Consider the following 24,756-nt stretch of genomic DNA (forward strand, 5'->3'; position numbering starts at 1 on the left):
TATCTGCACATTGAAAAAGCAACAAAGAGAGATCATGTAGTCAGAGGTAACATGTTTTTTCAATTGTGTGAATACTTTTTTCTTATGTGGATGAAGGGGCAATGAAACAATTAAGCGTGAAAACTGAAATCTCAACGCAGGGTACATAGATAATAAAGCCTATGTTTGCATGCTTTCAAAAAAACTTATGTATGCATTTTTTATATGGGATTCTTCATTCTTTGTGCATGCTGAAATGCATGAACTTCAACTGTTGACTTAATTTAATTTGTCCAGGATATGTGATTTAATTTTATTCAAGTTTATTTTATGTTGTATTCCCAGAACGAATATGCTCCCGAGATTTACATCATATGATATGAAAGTCACTGATATCAACTTGTCCACTGAATCAAGAAAATAACATTCCAACAAGAAACTAATTAAAAAATCAATCCAATGTGACAAAGGAACACATATTAATCCAATGTAACAAAGGAACAATATATTATAGTTTGAGAAATCAGCAGTTGTTCTCCGGGTGAACAGTAATAAAGTTGGCCCTTTTGGTAAAATATGAACTTATATCTTGTAAACTCTGTAGTATTAGGTATCGTTCCTTTTAGCCCTTTTCGTAAAAAATGTTTTTACCCTCCGATATTGGCCGATATGTCGTTTTATTGCCGAAAAGGGCTAAAAGATACTTAAGAGCATCTCCAACAGGGGTTGTCAAGTAGGTTGCCAAACTTATATGACATGACACCCTTAGTTACCTACCTATTGGAGTTGGGAGGTTGCCTAGAAAGGTTGCTAAAACTTGGCAACCCTTTAACAACTTCCTAAATTAGCAAAACATTATAAAAAATATCAAAAATATATATTACTCAACCCACTTTTATATTGAACTAAATATAAAATTAATATAGAGTGATATTTTAATAAATGTTGCCCAAGAGTGACAGGAATGTGAGAGACAATTAAAAAATAATATATTTAATGATTTGTCATGATTTTGGCAATTTTGTTAGAAATTTCTTTGGAGATGCCCTAATACTATAGGGATTAAAAGGTATGACTTCATACTTTTGGGTGATAGGTATAATGAATCATATTTTAGGGGCTGAAAGGTCAGTAAGCGTATTTGATTATGAAGTATATACTACATGTATACACAGACACAGATGTGAATCTATATATTGGACGATTGGGAGAAAGAAGATAAGAAAATTAGGATTTTTGTGTCTCTTGTAGTCTTGTGTTTCAACTGGTGGTGGAGATAACACGTATCTGTGTGAAAATGTTGTGTTGCCGAATCAGAAACGTTTTGGTCACAAAACGAGTTATCATTGCATAGAAATGAACAAAACTGTAGATATTTATTCCTGGAGTACTCCCGGAATCCATCCACATAACTCATGTCACATTTGCCTTTGACAAAGTCATCTGCTTCTCCAAAATCCGATGGCTATGGGTGATAACTGATAACATATGGGTGGTTTTGGTCTCGGTTAATGCCTTATCATTTCATGGGTTGAAATTTGGAAAATAAAGGACAATTTTCTTTCTAACCTAAGCAACAAGTATGAATTAATAATCGACAAAGTAATAGTTTGGCTCAAATAATACTTTTCTCCCATCTCAATATAATAGAAACCGTGTAGTCATCCGGATATCGATAAAATAATAAACTACTTAAAATAATATTTTTTCTAGGCTCCTACCAAGTAGTCTTGAAATTAGTGATAAATTATTTTTAGCTCCTGATATTTCATGATCCTAGTTCCGCCACTGCATGAGCCTCTGCCAGTACCTATGTATACATTTTACTAGAAAACTAGACAAGCATGGCAGTGCAGTAAATCCCTAACTAAATGGTCTTATTTCGAAAATACGGTGTTTTTTGCATCTGTTTTTACTTAACTAAATTTGTGAGAAACTTGAATCTTATGCGTACACTTTGAAAAATGCAAGCCGAAGCATTTTGTGGAAGTAACTAAACCTGCAGATGGACCTGATCCTACTATAATTACTTGCATTCTTTTTGATGTAAAACAATTGTTCTCACGTGAGCGCTGAGCGACATTTATAAAAGTTACTAATATAAGATCACGGCTGATCAGCAGAACTATCAGGATTGGCGTATTGCTGAATCACGCGATGACAAGTATAAACAGAACAAACAGTTTGCAAAACCATCAGACCTAGAAGCACAATACAGGCCAGCACCGTAAGAATCCTCCATGAACCATATACATATCCCCTGATACATTTCTCAGCTTTAACCTTCCACCTTCCATTGTAATACTTGTTCACATCCTCCACCACCTCATCTAAGAAGGGCACTTTTGTCAGTTTTACAGACCTGCTCATCCCATTCCACAAGTTCGCCGCCTCCTCGTCACTCTTTAAACGGTTCAAAATGATCCCTTTTTCTCTCAACAATTTTGCATCTTTCTCTGTATCTACAATTCCATTCATAAATTCTGTATAGCGGGTGAAAACCAATGGCCCTGACGCGTTACATGACTCGTATGCCACCATGTTTCTCATGATAATACCAGCATTGACATCTAAGTTTACTCTGGGTAGGCTTAGAGTACGTGTTTTTACATCGAATTGAGTGCTGCAAATTCCACCATCATTCGGGACAAAGCACACTCCGGCTTTGGATAACACGGTGACCGAAGGAATTGTAAGTTCCTCGATTAATGGGGGACGAACAACGCTGTCATTTTCAGGCTTGAGATCTTCTTTATCTTCACGCGTGAAGATATTTTCAATGGGCTCTTTTAACAGATTAAGCACGGGAAGTTTTGTGATGATATTCCATGGCAACTTAAATAACACCTTCAATAATTTAGAGTTAAGTAATGCCTTGAAAAAACGTACCGGATGTATATTTAGCTTTGACAGGCCTTTCCATATCACATTAAAGAACCTCATGACATTACTCTGTGATTCCTCGTCAATGTTGATTTCTTCCTCTTCTTCGTTTTCTCCATAAGATTCGTCGCCCTCGGTAATTTGGGATGTTCGAAAAGCCTTAGGCATCAGTAAGCGGTAAAAGAAGTCAAGAACATGAGCAGAATCTTCGATAAGAAGCTTTGGTAATTCTTCTGGTGTTTTGAATGGATATAGCTCAATTGATAAACCCCTTAACATTGAAAGCAACATGTCATCGGCTGCTTCTAAGGATCCCAGTTCAAATTCGAGCATTTTCCTTAGCAAAAACAAAGGAATTTGATTCTCGAGCATCAAGATATCTCTAAGGATTGCAATATGAGCCGACTTCCTACCTTCAGCATCGACAAGATTGGATGTTAATCTTGATGTAACCCGACTAAGTAACTTACCATCTTTCCTTGCGTAAACTTCAAGAAACTCAAGCAAGAAAGCCACATCAATAGCCATCATCCATGCTAAAGTTTCACCCTTGAGATTTAAGTACTTGTGGTAACAAGCTCGAATCCTCGATTCCATGACATGAATTTGATCAACAATTTCTTGAAAATTATTAAAACATTGAAGATGCTTCATGGTCCTTTTAGCAGCCGCAGTTTTATACCTTTCCATCTCGTAAAGCTCTTGACGCCAGTGATGGTAAGGTCCTAATGCAACTTGTTGCGGAGTATACGCATGGGGATTTGCATGAAGGAGTGTTGTAGGAACGCTGAAGATACTAACTGGGATTTCATTATTATCTTCTTCGAATTGTTCCTCGAGAGTTTTTCGAATTTGAACTACCCAACCATGTTCATTGAAAGTGCTGGTGTTGCTCGCGTAATCAGTCTGGGTAGCGGAAGTAAATGATGAATTCGACATTCTTTTGTTACTTTTAAAACAGCCTGATAGGGAAATTTAATTTAGATTTAACTGCTGGGACTAAAATGGGTAGGCTACAACATGTTTATGCTTATGTAAAGTAGATAAAATGCTAAAAGTACCAAATTGTTACAACCGATTATAATGGTATATGTCATTACAATCATGCTATGATAAAATTTTGGTACCCAACATTAAGAACTACTAATGCACTATGTGAATGTATGGTATGGGTTGGGCAAAAGATAAGAAGATGAGGCATTTGTTTTGTTAGGGTTTTAATTTGTGGTGTATGAAATAAGTAAATTTTTGAAACTGTCGTTTACTTGACAAAAAAGGGAACTGAGTCAACAATTCGTTAAATCGCTATCGATCACCTTCTTAATTTATCATTTATCTCTTTTTGTAAAATAAAAATATAAGTCAATGTTAACATTTATCGATATTTATTTTCAGTGATTTTTTTTTGTCAAAGATGATTTATAATCTTACAAATAATTATTTGTTCCTGAAAATTTTTTGGGAAGAGTAAGAGTCGAACTCAGAACACCTGTAATGATACACTACAAGAAAATAAGGTTAAATATAACTGATTTAAATTCGGCCGGTGTTAAATTCGACCGCATGCGGTCGAATCCTTTAGACACGACTAAATTCGACCGGCCTCGGTCGAATTCAAATGGTCGTATTTAAACGGTCGTATTTACAACTAATTTTAACCGAAAATGGTCGAAATTAAAACAGTCGAAATTAAAACGGTCGAATTTAGCCCCTAAATTCAACCAAAAAAATTTTCGGTCGAATTTAGCCCCAATAAAAATTGGAGGGAATTTTCCCGCAAAGTAATTTATTTGGGGCTCCTAAATTCAACCGATTTCGGTCAATTTTTTTACTTAAATTGGCGGGAAATTTTTAAATTTTTTAAAATAAAAGTGAGAGAATGTTCCCGCCTTTTTCGAAGTTATATTTTAATAGAATTCGGCTGTATTTAGAAGATAAATTTTTAACCACGTGAAATATCCAATTATGCTGATATTCAATGATTTTAAGAAATATGAAATTATATATAATTATTTCGTTATGAATGAGATCAGAGAATAAAATGTAGGAGCTTTTTATAAAATTCCCGCGAAGAGGATGAATGTGAAAATTTTGAGCATGGAAATATAAACATTAAATTGTCAAAATAAATCAAGTTCAGATAATTATTTTTTACTACAATAACAAATGAACTTGATTCTGCATGGATATATATGTAAGAAATGAACCCAATTAAGTAGCTCAAGTGATTAGACTAATTTGCCGTTCTAACGAATTCAGTTCTCACTCATTTACGAAATCAATTACAGTCTTATATTCTTGTTATATAATACTAGTCGGTGACCCTTATAAAGTACAGATCCGAGATTAAAAGTATTAAATCAGTCTAAAACACATTGAGAAGTACGAACTCAAGATTAAGAATATTAACTTTGTCTTTCTAGGGAATTGAACTTTATTATTCGTGTGAAACACCTATTGAAATTAAAAAATAATATGAATTATTAAATTGACACTTGTTAAATGTTATTAAATTATGTAATCAAAAATAATCGAACGTAGTTATAAAATTACATCGTATAATCTTAGTTTTACATTTAGCTGCTTGTTAAGAAATCTAACATGTCTTCGTTGCTAATAGTCTTTTGTGAAATCAGTTATATATTTATTTTATGAAACAAATATCTTTGTTATTTAAGATAATTTAGTATTACTTAATATTACTTCATAAATATCTTTTTAATATAATTTATTTAATATTAATTAATTATTGATAGAATTATTTTTCAAATTAAAAATTGAATGGATATTATTTTACTTAATTTAATATTATCTAATAAAGTTTAAATGCAAAACTCATAAATTCGTTACTATTGAAAAATGTTTTTTTAACTTAAAAAGTTAATAGACGTTGACGAACACTAACAAATACGATCGATGAACCCATGATTTTTAGTTTAAAAGTAAAAAAATATCAATAAAGTCATTTAATATTATTTTTTTGACAAATATGACTTATAATCTTACAAATGAGTATATGTTTCAAAAAGTTCTCAGGACGAGAAAGGGTAAATGTTTTCCAATTTAAAAGTAAATCGACGCTGAGATGAATAGTAACTAATAGAATATAAAGTCTATAAAGATTAGAAATCAATTCGTGTTAATATTTTAGATTTAATAATATTAAATTATAAAAATAATTATATAATTATATAGTGTGTGCGAAATTTTGGTACTTTGGAATATTTTAGAACCATATAGGACATAATTTCGCTTATTAATAAAAGAAAGCGATGTATAAGAGGGATCTTATCCAAATTTTTGGTATTCATAATCCCTTTATTACAAATTTAATAAGGACAGTTAGATCTTTAAACAAATTAATCATATCTGTTGGATCTAAAATAAAGAAATATTTAATAACCATATCTAAGTAGATGTTCTAAATTAAATAAAATATTCTACCTTTATAATGATTTAAACAAAAAAAAGTAAGTATCTTAAACTGAATAGAAGAATGGTGCAAAATTTGAAATTATTGTTTTCTTCAATTGTATATTTGTTGGACAAGATTTTTAAATCATCACTGAATTAAATATTACATCGTGAGTTTCGTGTGGGCTCTAAAATCGACAAAATCTAATTTATTGAACATAAGATTGAGCCGAAATAAAATCAAACGAAACTCGGTAATTTTTTTATTTGTTTCAACTTTAATTTGATCATTTTTTAAACTATTTCAAACTAATAAACATTTGTTAAATAAAATATAAATCATTCGTGCATTTTACGCTAAAATATTAAAATGTGGTAATTCGTCAATCGATACCGTACTTGGGTTTATATATTACACGATATTGATTTTGTATATATGTATTCATGCATTTCAAAATCTAAACAGGGATAATTCGTTCGGTGGTATAATATATCCAACAAAATAATATAAACCATTCATCGTAATTAAAACAAAATTATGCTATTGGTTGAGTTTAAAAAAAGTTAAATAAAGCTAAGTATAATTATTTGGATTTTTATCGATATAATGGATTTCGAGTTAAAATAAAATAATAAATACTATTGATTCGTCTAAAAAAATTATATTATTGAACTGGTAATTCGATCGGTATAATAGTGTGAGGCTAAAATAAAATAATATATACTAATCATTGAAGCTAAAAATTATAGAATTGATTGACGGTAAAACATAATAAAAATCAAAATAAAATTCGTTCAATTAAAACAAAATAATATAAACTATTTATCTGAGTTAATCAAAAGTACACTATTGATCCAGCTTTCAACAAAATTAAAATTAAACTAAATATAATTAGTTGGATTTGACGAGTATAATAGGCCACGAGATAAAAGAAAATTAATATTAAATTAAATGTGATTCGTATACTATTGAACCAGGTTAAAACTTCTCATTTAACTTAAAAAAATAATTATATATCTTAAACACACATAGAAATAACAATAATAATATATATTTCAATTAGTAATACTATTTTTTTTTAAATTTGAATACCTCTAAATAAAAATATCATATATATGTGGATATGTATAATTATTATCAAATAATGTCATATAAAAAATTTGTATAAACAAATTTCACATATTAAAAATTCCAATTCAATTTATATTTTAGAAAAAATTGGTAAAGCTAGTAAAAATTGTGTTAAAAGGATAAATATTAGGGTGGGGGTCCTAAATGTCTCTTTGGGGTCAAAAAAGTTAAAAATGTCACTTCTGAAAATATTGGCCCAAAATGTAATCTCAAGACAATATAAGCATTTAGACAAAAAGCCCAAAATGCTAAATCGTGTAGTGTTCTGTACCTTTGATTTTTTTTTTATTTTTTTTAAATGTGCAAGAGGGAAGATCAAGTTGGGTTTTGAAACCAAAACTCACATTATGTAGAGTTGTGGTCCCATAATACTAATTTATTTAGTGTTTTGCACATACTATTTATTTATTAAAAATGTTGTCAAACTAAAATTAAAAAAAAATTGAGTTCTAAAAAAGTAAATTGTTTAATTTAGAATTCATTCTTAAATTTTTTTAATTTATTTTAAAATATTTCTAAAATCCAAAAGAGAATTAATGAACCCTAAAATGTTAAAAATTCTTAAATTAGGTTACAGCCTTAAATTTTAAAATTGCTTAATTAAGAGTTTACATTTTTTGGTTCCTAGCTAGATTAAATTAGGGTTTAGGCTGGCTAAAAGCCCTAAATCATAAACCCTAAATAGCCCCTAAACTCTAAATCGTATGTTTTATTATTTTTTTAATATTTCTAAAACCAAAAGAGGATTGTTGAACCCTAAAATATTAAAAATTGTTAAATTATGATATACTCTTAAATTTTAAAAATATTAAATAAAAAATAAATATCGAAAACGTAATATTAAATGATATTTCCTATCTCTAAATAATATACCAAAAGAAGTTCACAAAAACTAAAATGACAAAATTTAGTATAAACTTTCCATGAGGTAACATTAGGCCATTATAAAAAAAATAAAAAATAAAAAGTAAAACTCTACATGGCTTAGCGTTTTGGGTATAACCTAATAAAGTGATATTTTGAGTCATAATTTGAAAAAGTGATATTTTAAATCATTTTTTTTTATTATAAAATAATATTTTATTCCATTTTTCTAAATATTAGAGGTATGTCAATCTTGAAGTCAATATTTAGCATTTGATTAATGAAACTGTCCGTCTGTGGAATTGTATTTTAGATAGGTGTATTATATATATAAAAAAAAGCAGTTATTAAGCTTCTATAAGAATTGACTGCAGGGACTCGTCGTGTAGAGAATTGCTAGAAATTTAAGATAGATCCTCATGTCCTTGTCACAAGCTCGCAAGTGTGTGTGCTACAATGCTTGTACGTTTCGCTAGCAACGACTTGCGAGTTAGAAAAAGAATAAAAGGTGAAGGCATCAGCGGATTTAGGAATGACAGCAAGGTTACCGGACCACCTTAATTTATGTACAAATAAAAAGAGGACTAATTGTGTTTATTTGTTGATAAAACAAAGGGGAAGATTGGGGCAACTGGTAAAATGTTATTTAAAAAGTAAAATCAAAAGTAAGTCTGAGCATTTTCAATACATTCTAAAACTAACAATTTAAGTTGAAATTTGAGGGGGATGATATTTTTTATTCTAAAAGGCTTTTAAAGCATTTCCAAGACTCCAACCATGATCACCTTAAAAAAGTTTAGGTAGCAACATAATATAGATATTAGTTAAAAATAGAGTAAATTGCAGTTTGCACCCCGTATCTTTGGGTGTTTTCTCACTATGGTCCCAAACTACGTTTATTGACAATTTGCACCCCAAGATTTAAGTATCCGTTCAGTTTGCACCCCTTCAGCCATTTTCCATCCAAAAGCATCGTTAACGTTAGTACTGACAGGGGTAAAATTGGTAATTAAACTAAATACATAGTATTTAGTGGTACTAAATACTTGCGATTTCATTTACAATATGGAAATGACTAACCTGCCCTCCCTAAGACAACAGTACTGTATTGACCATACTATTACTATACTATCTAGGCTATAATCAGCTATCCTGATAATTTCACAAAAGGAAGAAAATAAAACTAGTTCATGACAATCTCCGGATACAGTGGCTTTCAGTTAAATTGCAATAGGAAAATTTCACACATCTTCGACATTGTAGGTTCAACTCCTAAACCTTAAGCAGTGTGGACCACATACTACAATTATGCATCAGATATTTAACATGTGATATACTTACCAGCAAGTCAATCCGCACCGGCACCAACAAGGACAGAGAACCCTAGAAGAACCTGCAGCAAAGAGCATATGTATAATGGCTTTTCAAAGCTTAGTCAGGAGAAAAATCCTGATTATAGCTAAATACCTTATTGAGAACCAATTAATGTTGAGCAAAAAATTCTAGCTAACACCATTATCGTTATGGAGCATCTCGATAAGTATTTCAAACAGGAAACAGGGAGTTTTCTGTTTACTGAACTCCTAAAGAAAAACAGAAAGCAAGCTTATTTGTCTAATACTCTACGTTGCGCGAATAGAGAGAAGGATTAGTTTTTCTACCTAGTCAACATGTGCTAAAACCCCCAATCTAAGTCACAATATTTATTGCCCAGGACCTGTTGTCTAGTACTTTATGCAACTTTTAAGACACAATTTCTTCATCAATCGATAAACGTCTGACAGTCACAATATATGAACCATTTGACAAAGCATCACTACTTTGAAAAGGAAATACAAAAATGATGCATCGTCTATTTTGGAACAAAATAATTGACGGCCTTGGGTAATTTATTGACCTAAAAACCTTTTGATTGGGGGAAATACACAACTTGTTTAAAACTGCCAAAGGAATATAAGCTACATAATTGGTTATGAAAAAAAGACTGCAAAAAAAAACATTGAAAAAAAATCCACAGTCCTTCCCCTAAAAGAGTTCTCTTCAAGAAGTTTGCAATATCGAGCAAGAAAGAACATGTGGAATAGAAAGGGCAGATCTGATCATATGAAATCAAACATGATATAAATAGTTAGTGAGTAATAATAAGCCATAAAGCTGTTACACACAAGGCATAACTTGAAAGATACATCTAGTAGATGTATTTAGTTTAATTACCAATTTTACCCCTGTCAGTACTAACGTTAACGGTGATTTTGGATGGCAAATGGCTGAAGGGGTGCAAACTGAACGGATACTTAAAATTTGGGGTGCAAATTGTCAACAAACGTAGTTTGGGTCCATAGTGAGAAAACACCCAAAGATACTGGGTGCAAACTGCAATTTACTCTTAAAAATATATACTCGGCCAACAATAATTTTAGATAACGTGTATTTTATCTTCTATATTTGTTAATCATATAGTCATTAACTAAAATATCCATATCAGCCTTATTTAAACCTTAATCTACTCTACACATTAATATATACATATATTTATATTACACTTAATACATACATATATATAAATATATATTAAAATTCTTATTTTATATTTAATATTTTAAACTTTAATATATTTATTTTAATATACATTATATATTTGTATAAATACTAATAAATATAATATAATATAATTTTATATTTTATAATAGATATATATGTAATGTCTATTGATTATGATTGGTTATATTTAAATTTGTTATTATATTTCAATTGCAATATATTTTAAATTACTATTATATTTAATATATTTTTATTGAATATATTCTTTATATTTTCACTTGTATTTAAATAAATATTTATTAAATTTATTTCAACATATAAATTTTCATTTATATATATGAACATAATAATAAAATAATTTTATCAAATATAGCTAACCATTATAACTAGTAGCACCACAGTAAAACGTCTTACATATTCAACAAATTGTTAGATAGTGATCATTTAGCTAACAATTTTAGTTATTAGTTTTGGAGATGCTCTTAGTGACTTTTAAAATTAATAAGATTCGGGTTTCTTTACTTCATTTAAAGAGCTAAAATTTAGGTCTTAATTAATATTAGTTTAGAAACCGTGCTTGATGTCTACTTCGCGAGCCTTTATTGTTCAGTTTTTTAACTTCCCTTCTTTCAATCGTCCACGAGGCCGTAAAAAAAAGGTAAAAGGAGTGGATATTTAGCGGAAGTTGTTTTTGCTATATGCCACGAGGTTCCTGGGACAAGGAAACAAGTGAATCATCGCTTTTAGGGGCATATCAGACGGTGCATATCTAAAGCAGGATGGTAGTGGCGGAAAAGTAAGCGTTAATCTCGCAAGAACTCTCAAATGAGAAATCCTAAAATACCTTGAACCTATAAGACAAACCTCGAATCCACGAGGAAGATTTCTTGAATCCACAATAAAAATAAGAGAAAACTCTAAGGCTTTTTATTCAATCAAAGATTCTCCTATATTATATCGTAGTATTGTTTATATATGGATAATAGATCCTAAAATAAAATAAAACAAAAATTAAATTAAAAATAAATAATTATTATAAGATAGCGTGATCATACAGTATTGAGCATACTCATGCACCACAATCTCAACCCACTGGAACATTTCCCTATTTTGGCATGATCATGCCGCCCGTTAGTGTTAGGTCTCAATATGTTTGTAGAAGGGGGGTTGAATACAAACTATACCGTTTAATCGAATAAAATGCGAAATAAAAAAGTGAAACAAAATTCAAGTTAAATAAAACTATTATTAAACTTGAAAGGTGTTACAACAACGGTATCGTTTATAAGGGATTAATCTCAAATAAATTATTCCAAATCTAGAATAGATTGGACTTGAACTTTTTCTATTTTTGAAATAAAAAGATCAAATGCTAAAAGTAATTTGAGATTAAGTTCTAGGGATTTTGATCCACTAGATAGTTACACAAGAACAAGAGAAGGATTTCTAGTGATTTAAATTTAACAATAATTACTAAAATTAATGTCCTGATATTTTGCAGTTGAAGATAATAAGTTCTCTGCTATTCTTTTTGTTCTGTGTTTTTCAGTTGGTTGAGATATTCAATTGTCTTCTGTTGAAAATCAGCTTCTGTACTTAAGTAATCAAACAACCACTTGATTTGTTGGCAAGACAATCCTTTTGATCTAGCAAGACAATCGGTGAGACTATTGATTGAACTGGCAAGACTATTGGCAAGACAATCCTTTAATCTGGAAAGACTATCGGCAAGACAATCTAAAAAGATTTGGAAAGACTTTCGATATGACAATCCAATTGTCATACCAGTTCAAATATTTGTCTTGATGAGTTAATTTTGAATATTAATTCAAAATCATTTCTGAAAAATGCATACTATTAATTCATAATTAATTAACCAATTAATTCAATTAATCAATAAATTAATCTTTGCAGATATAATTTATTTTCTTAATTAAATTATATGACTTAATTAATTAATAGAGAATTAATATTATTCTTGAACAACAACCACTCTTCTAACAATCTTCTGAAAATCACTGAAACTTATGAATCCATTTCACCACTTCAATGTTGACACTCGATGTACTGTCTGGTTGATGAATGACTAACATCTGTGATGTTTCTTCATGTCTTGACTTTAATACCTTGATTTTCTTCAGATTAAATCCCTGTAAATATTTGATACCCTGACGAGATCTCTGTCACTTAATTAAATCCATAATCTTGATTTATATCACTGAGGCTTGATCAATTTCTTGAGCTTCTTCCAGTGAATTAAGTCCTCAAGTCTGTAGATGAACAATGTCACTTAATCCTTTGACATATGTTACTTAGTGAGATCTCTTTGACGATAGAACCACTATTTACTTGTTACATCCTTATTTGAGTTGAGTTATATCCTCGAATAAACAAATAGGCTATGTCATATGTCTTTCAATCTCCCCCTATTTGTTTGTTAGACAATAACAACAAATACCTAGAGGATAACTCAACTAACAAATAAGAAAAAGATATAAACAATAATGCAAAGTAAATAGCAGAAAAGTTCTGGATTATATTTAACATTTTCCAAATTCCAAAAGAAATTTACAAGTGAATACAAGATAGATGTTCCTCTAGACTGAACATATGACTACATTTGTCTATCTTGATTCATAAAGCTCTAAGCATATTACATTAAGTTGAGCTAATTGAATTCAGTTGTCTTCCCTTCCGAAATCACCTTCTTACAAATCTTAAAGCAGCTCCTTGTCAAAGACACGATCCTTTTCTGAAGTGAAGCTGGCTGGTCTAACTGGTTGAACTCCAACTGACTTCAGCTTATTCTTAAACTGATTATACCTTTTAATGTTCTTTTCACAATAAGTTTGAATCAGATCAGCAGCTTTAGTTTTCAACTCAGATGAGTATCCAGCAGTTCTTAAGTGATGTTCCATCCAGACAAGATGCTTAGCAGAGTAGTCTTTAAGAGATTGTGAATCGAGCTGGCAGATTTGAAGACAGTCCGACTTAAAGAATCTTACTTGAAAGGGTAAGTTGACCACTTGAGGACTAGCCCTATTAGCAAACTCTTTTAGCCTTTCACGAAGGACTTCATTCAATTCCGAGCTTCTTTTGACTTTGTTGAGAAGAACCCAAATCTCTGATAAAGAATGATTCTCAAACAGATGATGTGATACCATGAAAGATCCTTCACTCTGACAATATACAAATATGCTCATTTTATTTAGAGATCTGTCAAAAGCAGCTGTGATCCTTGAGATTTCAGTCTTGATAGCACTCATGTACACATTATTGTTTGGATTAGAAATTTCCAGCCTGTCTAGAAGATGTAGAAACTCCCTATCATTGTTTGTACTCAGTTGAGGTATATCAATAACTCTTCTTGCTTCATCCCATTTTTCACCAATCTTCAGTTTGACATCTTTTCTTCTTTCTTTAGCTTTAATGTCATGAATACGTTGTTTTTCCAGAGTTTCCGTTCGTTGGATGTCTTTCCTCATGTCAATGATCTGAGATATCTTTTTAAGTTCAGCTTCTTTTCTCTTCAACTCTGACTGCTGCTGCTGGAACTCTTTCTCAAAAACAGGATCCACTTGAGCTTCCTCTTCCCATTCTTCAAAATTACTTTCCTCCTCAGCTTCAAAGAAACCGGCTTTATCTTTCAAGACTGGTTTAGTGGGAACATCAAAAATATCGAAGTCATCTTATTCTCCACTATAGTAGACATCATCAACCTTCTTTGTGTCTCCAGCAGAAGAATCTTTTTCTTTACCCTTTCCACTTCTCCCTTGCTTCTCCCCCTTAGTTGAGGAATCCTCTACAGATTTTCCTTTAGACCCTCCCTGACCTCCATTACCTCCAGAGCCTGAGCCTCCACCAGATGGCCCTTCAAAGAAAGTCATTTGTTCTTCATTAGGGCAGTGAGAATTTTTTATCATGAAATACAAGTGCTTTATCCCTTTATTGAGATGTTCCATGCCCTTTTCTATCTTCACGAATCTGGAAGAGTCCAGTGAATCATTCATTTCAACCAGGTCTTCAAGAGAAGTCATTCTAGTATGGAGAGAACAGAAGTTTGCAATATCGTCGGATGATAAAGTTGGAGATTCCTGAATGGAATTAAGCTTTGGTATCACAGTGGTCTTAAAATCGGAGATATCATTTCTAATGAATGCCAGCTGATTGTTGACAGAGGTGGAAGAAGAAGACCGTTCAAACACTTGTGCTTTGAATGTTTGAGCCTCAGCCTGACTTTTAGCAAGTTGTTCTTTCAGATCAGCAATTTGAGCTAACAGATTTTCAGTGTTTGTGTCTGTGTGTGCGCTCACCTGAATATCTCTCATGTTTGGTTCACTCAACTCACGTGCTTGTGTTTCTCTCAATATAAGTGCTCGTGAAGAGCCATCCTGTAGTTGGTCTTCTGTACCTGCAATTGAAATCACCCTAGCCTCTTCAAGAGAGGTCAGTGGTGGTGTAATGGGAATTTGCGAGTCCCGATCCTCAGTCAAACCTATCTTATCATGTGAAATAGATGTTTGAATTGCTTCAGGGATATATTGACTGAGTTGCCCTCCACTTTCTCCAGATAAATCTGCGAGTGGAGAATCCCGTGAGGGAGCCAGAGGTGTTGGATCTGGGAGGGGAGAAAATGACTCTATTAAAGGTGGCTGAGAGTCAGATTTTCCCTCAGAAGCATGTGACTGCTCTTCTGCCGTAACTATGGCAGGCACTGTAACCGACTCAATGTGAATTCCTCTCTCTGTGTCCTGAGTATCATCTATTGGTCTGTATGCTTCCATTGTGAGTAATGGAAGCGTGCTTGACTCAGTACAAGATGTCATGGCCCTATGGCGAATTTTAATAGATTCATCACGTTAAGAGAATGTCTCTAGTAACTGTTCATTGTCCATTTCAAAGTCCATGTCATATTGGGAGGAGGCTTTCAGATGCTTCAGTAAGTGTTCTTCTTTTCTTGGGAGGAGGCAGAGCTAAGGGTTCATTCACTTCCAGAAACACACTACTTCCTACTAACCTTCTCGGTAACATTTTAGACAGTGGGGGAGAGTTTGAGACAGGTTGTGACTCTGTGTTTGGCTCTATGACCTGGGATTGAAGCTGCGGTTCTACAACTTCATAGTCAGCCCTATCAACCACTGGGGGTCTTTCAACAGAAGTAGGAATAGTTTGAGAGTGAGGAATTATTACCTGCAGTGGAAGAGCATCAGATGTTTGTGCCTGGGTGGCTTGAACCACTGGAGGTTGAGCTTGTTGTTCATGACCGGGAAGATTGAAAATTGGTAAAGGAATGAAAGTGGCCATGAAAGCAGATACAAGTACTGGAACTTGTATGAATTTGAAGGTTGTGTCTTGGCGTGTGTAGATCTTTTTACTTACGGGAGGGGGTTCAACTACTGATGAGTTAGCAAAAAGAGCCTTATGCTCAGGTGTGAGAAGATGTTCTGCTATAAGCATAAGAAAACGAGGGTAGTAGCACGAAACCCTACGATTCGTAGAATGATCACGCAAAGCTGTAGTGAGACGTCTCAGAAGAATGGGTAAAAGTAGTTTGCCAAAATTGATCCTTTGATTGAAAATAACCGCAAGACCAATATACTGCAGAGTGGAAGTGATGTTGTGAAAGTTGGATTTGGTGTAGTTGGCAAACACTTTGGAAAGTGTATCGAAGAAAATATCCCATTCAGAAACCAAATTGGATTTAGACAGCTTGGTTAAATTAATCACCCCCTGATAGTGAATGGCATGGAAAAAGTTTGAAATCTCATTTTCAGAGGGTAAATTACAGAAATTGTCCATTGGAAAATTTAACGCTCGATTGATGACTGTTTCATCAACTACATATTGTGTGTTTGCCACGGTGAATGAAAAAGATTTAGAATCATCGGCCACAGTAGAGGTTGTGCAAATCAGTCTAAGCAGATCGACATTTAATAAATCAGTCTAACCAGATCGACATTTAATAGCACATTTGATTTAATAGCAGAGCTAACAATCGAATGGTCATTTAAAAATCTAATCCACGGCTTAAATTTTTCCACATCACACTTTTCTGGATTAAAATAACCAACATGATTATGCGAGACAATTTGGAAATTGAGAGCCATTAAAAATATAATAAAACACACACTTTCAGAATTTTAAGAATTAAATTAAGAAAATTTGAATTTTTAAGAAAAAAATAATAAATCGAATTAAGTCAATTATATCCGAAAAATTTAGAAAGAAATGTATCTCGTTAATGTTCTTAACTCACAAAAGCAGATCTGCAAACTTACAAGACACAAAACCAAATTGAAATACCAAAAAAACTGATTTTGGAAAGAAAAAAACACGAAGTGAAATAGTTAAAAAAAATGGGCAGCACTTCCTCACTGTATGTATACACACGTATATGTATATATCATAGTTAAGTGTGCTGAGTAAAAACTCGAGCAAGAACAATGGTGACTGTTGATTTGATCGAAGAGAGAGAGAGAAAGAAACAGCGGTTGAAGAAAGAAAGAAAAAAAACAGTAATGATGAAATGATTTTAAAACTCTATACAAAAGCCTAAGTACTACAACTGGTATGACAATCCGGGATTGTCATACCGATTGTCATACCAGGCAAACGGTTGGATTTAAAAGGAAAATAAAAATAACTGGTATGACAATCTGATAGTCATACCGATTGTCAGACCAGTATAAAATATCATGAATTATAACAGAATAAACTAGAAAGACAATCGATAGTCATACCGATTGTCATTCTAGTACAAAAATACAAAAATAAAAAGTAATATATATATATATATATAATATAAGTTTTATAACTGGCAAGACTATTGATAGTCATACCGATTGTCTTGCCAGTATAAAACTAAACTGAAAAATTAAATTTTAAATAAAACACATATGAACTGGAATGACTTTCAGCAAGACAATTTCCAAAAGTCTTGCCGATTGTCATTGCAGTTATAAACCAAATATAAACAGAATTTACACTTACAGAATATATTTACAAAATTAAAATACTTAGAAATAATTATATTTTATTCCAAAAACAGATTTCTGTTGAATTTTAGCAAATAAAATTCATAGAAAAATATTTGTAGAGAAAATAAAAAATTCTGAGATATTAAAATTAACAAGTTGAATAAATAAATAAGATGAGATAATAACAATTACATAGAATTAAGTAAGAAATATGGTAAATATGATAAAATAAATTTGTAAATGAATTTTTCATGAATGAAAAATTCATTTATAAATTCATTCAAGAACAGATCTCAGATATTAACTAGTTTAATCACTAAAGTTATTCAACATACCCAATTTACCAACTAATCTGGTAAATGTGGATTCATCAAGAGGTTTAGTGAAAATATCTGCTATTTATTCTTCTGTTGGAACAAAAAATAGTTCAATAGTACCATTCATGACGTGATCTCTAATAAAATGATACCGGATGTCAATGTGCTTGGTCCTTGTGTGCTGCACAGGGTTGTTGGTGATGGCTATTGCACTTGTATTGTCACATAGAATATGGATTTTTTTCAATACAGATCCATAGTCCCGTAACTGATTCCTAATCCACAAGATCTGAGCACAGCAGCTTCCAGCAGCAATATATCCAGCTTCGGCCGTTGAATTGGAAACTGTTTGCTGTTTCTTGCTGTACCATGAGACTAGTCTGCTACCTAGGAATTGACAACTCCCTGAGGTGCTTTTCCTATCAACAACACTTCCTGCGTAATCTAAATCTGTATATCCAACAAGATTAAAACCAGATTCTTTAGGGTACCAAATACCTAGATTTGGTGTTCCCTTAAGATATCTCAAGATTCGTTTAACAGCAACGAGATGAATATCTCTAGGATCCGCTTGGAACCTTGCACATAAGCATGTAGCATACATAATATCTGGTCTACTTGCAGTAAGATAGAGTAACGAGCCAATCATACATCTGTAGCTTGTGACATCTACCTTAATGGAGTTTTCACATGGTCCAAGCTTGACAGCTGTAGTTGACGGAGTCCTTGCTGATGCAGAATCCTCTAGATTATACTTTTTGAGGAGTTCCTTGAGATACTTGGATTGAAAAATAAAAGTTTCATCTAACCTTTGATTTACTTGTAATCCAAGAAAGAACTTCAGCTCTCCCATCATGCTCATTTCAAATTTGTTGTGCATTAACTTAGCAAATCTCTTACAGAGATTATCATTAGTAGACCCAAATATTATATCATCCACATAGACTTGGACTAATATAGTATCATTCTTATGCTTTTTAGAAAAGAGAGTTTTGTCTATGACACCTCTAATAAAGCTATTTTCAATAAGAAATTCAGAGAGAGTGTCATACCATTTTCTCGGAGACTGTTTGAGACCATAGATAGCCTTGAAAAGAAAGTAGACAAAATCCAAATGATCTGGATCTTCAAAACCAGGAGGTTGCTCTACATACACCTCTTCATCCAGCTTTCCATTCAGAAAGGCACTCTTGACATCCATTTGATAAACTTTAAAGTTCAAGAATGCTGCGAATGCCAGAAATATCCTGATGGTCTCTAGTCTAGCTACTGGAGCATAGGTTTCATCATAATAAATGCCTTCAGCTTGAGAATACCCTTTAGCTACCAGTCTTGCTTTATTTCTTGTAACCACACCATCTTCATCTAGTTTATTCCTGAATACCCACCGAGTACCAACAGTTTTCTTGTGTGTAGGTCTATGTACCAGTTTCCAGACTTGTTGATGTTCAAACTGATTGAGTTCATCTTGTATAGCTATCACCCAATCTGGATCAGTCAGTGCTTCTTCAATCTTCTTAGGTTCCATCTCAGAAAGAAATCCTGAGAACAGACATTCATTTTGAGTAGCACGTCTAGTTCTGACTCCAACATCTGGATCTCCAATAATCAATTCAAAAGGATGAGCTTTATTCCAGACAGTCTGTCTTGGAAGATTTAATCTTGATGATTCGCCTTGAAATTCATTGGGATGTTGTGTCCTACTAGTTGATCCTTCAGCATCTCCCCCTGAGTTATTGTCAGGTTGACTTGATGATTCTTCGTCAGTAGCAGTGGTATCTCCATTGTTGCCAATGTTTCCATCACCATTACCTTGAGTATCATCATGATTAACAGGTTCTTCACCAGCTACAACCTTAGGTTCTTGATCATGTTCTGATTCTGAATCTGATATATCATCAAACTTCAGTTTCTCATAAGGATCTTCAGTTTGGATACTAGGGAGTTTAGTGTCATCAAATGTAACATTGACACTTTCAGTTACTTTGTGTTGATCAATGATATACACCCTGTATGATCTTCTTCCATATCCAACAAAAATACCCTCATATGCCTTTGCCTCGAATTTACCACGACGATCATCTCCATCCTTGAGCACGAAGCATCTGGCACCAAATACATGAAAGTATTTGATAGAAGGTTTCTGTTCATTCATAATCTCATAAGGAGTTTTCATGAAGTCTTTGTTTATTAGAGTTCGATTCTAAGTATAACATGCAGTATTGACAGCTTCATCCCAAAAGTACATTGGAAGACCTGATTCACTTAACATAGTTCTTGCAGCTCCAATCAATGTACGATTCTTTCTTTCTACCACTCCATTTTGCTGAGGGGTTCTAGGAGCTGAAAATTGTCTGGTAATCCCTTTGTCTGTACAGAATCCATTGAGAAGTGAATTCTTGAATTCTGTTCCATTATCTGACCTTATTGTTCTAACAGGGACATTAGAATCTAACTCGATCAACTTGATATGATCAATCACAACTTGTGGTGTTTCATCCTTAGAGTAAAGGAATAAAACCCACGTATACTTGGAATAGTCATCAACTATCACAAGATAGTAACACTTCTTTGACATCGAAAGAACATTAACTGGTCCAAACAAATCCATGTGCAATAATTGAAGAACACCAGTTATGGAGGATGTGTCAGTGCCTTTGTGACTTGCTTTCTTTGACTTTCCTTTCTGGTAAGCCTCACACAGTCCTTCTGGGGAGAATTCCAGTTGAGGCAGACCTCTGACCAGTTCTCTCTTGACAAGATAATTCATTGAATTGAAATTGAGATGGGAAAGTCTCTTGTGCCATAGCCAACTCTCATCTGAAGATGCCTTTGCATAGAAACAATTGACTTCAGGATTACTTCCAGAGTTTATGTCAGCTACGAACATATTTCCTTTCCGGATTCCCATCAAGGAGGGTTTTTCACTTTTCTTGTGCAGAATCTGACACTTCAGCTTGTCGAATAAAACATTGTAGTCGTTGTCACAGAACTGACTAATACTAAGCAGATTGTGTTCAAGTCCTTGCACAACATACACATTTTCAATAATAACATTACCAGCTTGCAAACAGCCATATCCCTCAGTTAGACCTTTGTTGTTATCTCTAAAGGTAACCACTGGGCCAGCTTTCTCAACCACATTTGATAGCAGGGCTCTATCTCTGGTCATATGTCTTGACGATCCGCTATCAAGAATCCACACTACCGGTTCCACCTGTTTAATTCCCTGCAATACAAATGGATTAGACCTTCTTCGGAACCCAAACTTGGTTGGGTCCGGCATACTTATAGATATGGCCTTTATCAGGCAAAACAACATTCTTAACTTTTATGTTCTCAACTTTCTCAACGACTGGACATTTTACCTTGTAAACAGCCTTGACAAATTTCTGTTTAGGCTTAGGCACAAATGTCTCCTTTCTAGCTTTAGGAGGACTAGCAGTCTTAGACCTATTATGCTTCTTATTATTCACATGCTGACGAGGAGTAGTCTTATCACAAGAAACGTGCTTACCATTACAATAAGCAACCATCAAATTAAAAGCACAAGACATGCAATTAGAAACACCACATACTTTATGAGAGGAATTAGCAACAGGCAAATTATGCATGGCGGGCATGGCATTTTTGTTATCCAACTCAGGTGTGTCTGAGTTAGTCTTAGTTGCTTTCACAACTTTGACTGGTACTTTCGACACACTTGACTTGGAAACAACCTTCTCATTAGCAAGATCTTCAGCACGTATTTCTTCTTGAATAATAAAGGAGGTCTCATCAAATGGTTCAGCAATTGATTTTTTATAGAGGGGTTAGTCAACACCCTTAAGCACATGTGGTACTTCCCTACCTTTAGCACAAACATGAGGAGGGGAGTTTATGCCTAATTCTCCAATAGCAACATTGTAATCATAATCTACTCCAGATGTTTGATTAATAGCTTGCTTATTGTAGAACTCTTTAGCCTTAGAGCAAGAATTAAAGTAAGCTTTGACCTTAGTCTCAAGACCGGTGATCTTGTCTTTGAGAATAGTTTCGAGTTGTCTATAACAGTCAACTCTATTCTCTAGAAAAGATACTTGTTCTTTTAATTTATCTTGATTAATGTGCACAAGTCTTAATTCATTGACCTTTTTCTCAAGTTCTTTGATTTATTGAGTTAACATTTCATTATCACGACGAGCACAATCTAAGGAGCCTCCTAGATGATAGACTAATTCAGCATCAGTAAATTTTACCTCTTTTCTTGACGGTGAGGTGTTTGCATCACTAGCCATAAGAGCAAGATTCCCAACTTCTTCATCTTCACTGTCTGTATCATCCTAGCTTCTTCCATTTGCCAGGTAAGCCCTTTCAGATTTACTCTTCTGATTAGAATCATAAGAGTTCTTCCTAACTTCCTCTGTGCCTTCATTAATCACCTCAATAGTTTCCCAGATGTGTTTGGAATTTTTACAGTTCATCACATGTCTGCTCATCAAGGGATCAAGGGAATCAACTAAAATTAATTGAAGGCTAGCATCCAAGGAGGCCTTCTTCTTTTTCAGCAGGAGAAAAATCCTCAGGATCCTTTACATAGGTTCTAGCTTGGTAATTACAATATCATCTCATATAACCTCTGGTTCAATAACCATCAGAATTTTTGGACCCTTCTTTAACACGTCCAGATATTTGGGATTTGCAACTTGTAAAAATAAGAGCATCTTCTTCTTCCACATTATATAATTTTCTTTATCGAACAATGGAATTTTAACGGTTCCAACTTTTTGTGTAGTCATTATGAATTTTTGAGTAAATAAAAATTCAAGGAGTGGAAGAATCACAAAAGTCTAGGATCTTGATTTGTTCGTTAATCAGAAGGCTCTGATACCAATTGTTAGGTCCCAATATGTTTGTAGAAGGGGGGTTGAATACAAACTATATCGTTTAATCGAATAAAATACGAAATAAAAAAAGTAAAACAAAATTCAAGTTAAATAAAACTATTATTAAACTTGAAAGGTGTTACAACAACGGTATCGTTTACAGGGGATTAATCTCAAATAAATTATTCCAAATCTAGAATAAATTTGACATGAACTTTTGCCACGAGTGGATATCTAGCGGAAGTTGTTTTTGTTATATGCCACGAGGTTCCTGGGACAAGGGAACAAGTGAATCATCGCTTTTAGGGGCATATCAGACGGTGCATATCTAAAGCAGGATGGTGGTGGCGGAAAAGTAAGCGTTAATCTCGCAAGAACTCTCAAATGAGAAATCCTAAAATACCTTGAAGCGACAAGACAAACCTCGAATCCACGAGGAAGATTTCTTGAATCCACAATAAAAATAAGAAAAAACTCTAAGGCTTTTTATTCAATCAAAGATTCTCCTATATTACATCGTAGTATTGTTTATATATGGATAATAGATCCTAAAATAAAATAAAAAAAATTAAATTAAAAATAAATAATTATTATAAGATAGCGTGATCATACAGTATTGAGCATACTCATGCACCACAATCTCAACCCACTGGAACATTTCCCTATTTTAGCATGATCATGCCGCCCGTTAGTGTTAGGTCCCAATATGTTTATAGAAGGGGGGTTGAATACAAACTATACCGTTTAATCGAATAAAATGCGAAATAGAAAAGTGAAACAAAATTCAAGTTAAATAAAACTATTATTAAACTTGAAAGGTGTTACAACAACGGTATCGTTTACAAGGGATTAATCTCAAATAAATTATTCCAAATCTAGAATAAATTTGACATGAAATTTTTCTATTTTTGAAATAAAAAGATCAAATGCTAAAAGCAATTTGAGATTAAGTTCTAGGGATTTTGATCCACTAGATAGTTACACAAGAACAAGAGAAGGATTTCTAGTGGTTTAAATTTAACAATAAATACTAGAAATTAATGTCCTGATATTTTGCAGTTGAAGATAATAAGTTCTCTGCTATTCTTTTTGTTCTGTGTTTTTCAGTTGGTTGAGATATTCAATTATCTTCTGTTGAAAATCAGGTTTTGTACTTAAGTAATCAAACAACCACTTGATTTGTTGGCAAGACAGTCCTTTTGATCTAGCAAGACAATCGGTGAGACTATTGATTGAACTGGCAAGACTATCGGCAAGACAATCTAAAAAGACTTGGAAAGACTTTCGGTATGAAAATCCAATTGTCATACCAGTTCAAATATTTGTCTTGCTGAGTTAATTTTGAATATTAATTCAAAATCATTTCTGAAAAATACATAATATTAATTCATAATTAATTAACCAATTAATTCAATTAATCAATAAATTAATCTTTGCAGATATAATTTATTTTCTTAATTAAATTATATGACATAATTAATTAATAGAGAATTAATACTATTCTTGAACAGCAACCACTCTTCTGACAATCTTCTGAAAATCACTGAAACTTATGAATCCATTTCACCACTTCAATGTTGACACTCGATGTACTGTCTGGTTCATGAATGATTAACATCTGTGATGTTTCTTCATGTCTTGACTTTAATAACTTGATTTTCTTCAGATTAAATCCCTGTAAATATTGATACCCTGACGAGATCTCTGTCACTTGATTAAATCCATAATCTTGATTTATATCACTGAGGCTTGATCAATTTCTTGAGCTTCTTCCAGTGAATTAA

General features: G+C 32.8%; 1 protein-coding gene across 1 annotated transcript; it reads right to left on the reverse strand.

The window, feature by feature from the left end:
- Positions 1-1,845: 1,845 nt before the first annotated feature.
- Positions 1,846-4,024, reverse strand: LOC141708751 (putative UPF0481 protein At3g02645). Its single transcript, XM_074512518.1, has one exon. It carries the CDS (start codon positions 3,799-3,801, stop codon positions 2,086-2,088), a length of 1,716 nt encoding a protein of 571 aa, XP_074368619.1. The 5' UTR covers positions 3,802-4,024; the 3' UTR covers positions 1,846-2,085.
- Positions 4,025-24,756: the final 20,732 nt, after the last annotated feature.

The sequence above is a fragment of the Apium graveolens genome, chromosome 2 (assembly GCF_009905375.1).
Source record: "Apium graveolens cultivar Ventura chromosome 2, ASM990537v1, whole genome shotgun sequence".
NCBI classification, from domain to species: domain Eukaryota; kingdom Viridiplantae; phylum Streptophyta; class Magnoliopsida; order Apiales; family Apiaceae; genus Apium; species Apium graveolens.

Coding starts and splice junctions, on each gene's coding strand:
- LOC141708751 (XM_074512518.1), bottom strand. CDS start 3,801: ATGTCGAATTCATCATTTACTTCCGCTACCCAGACTGATTACGCGAGC.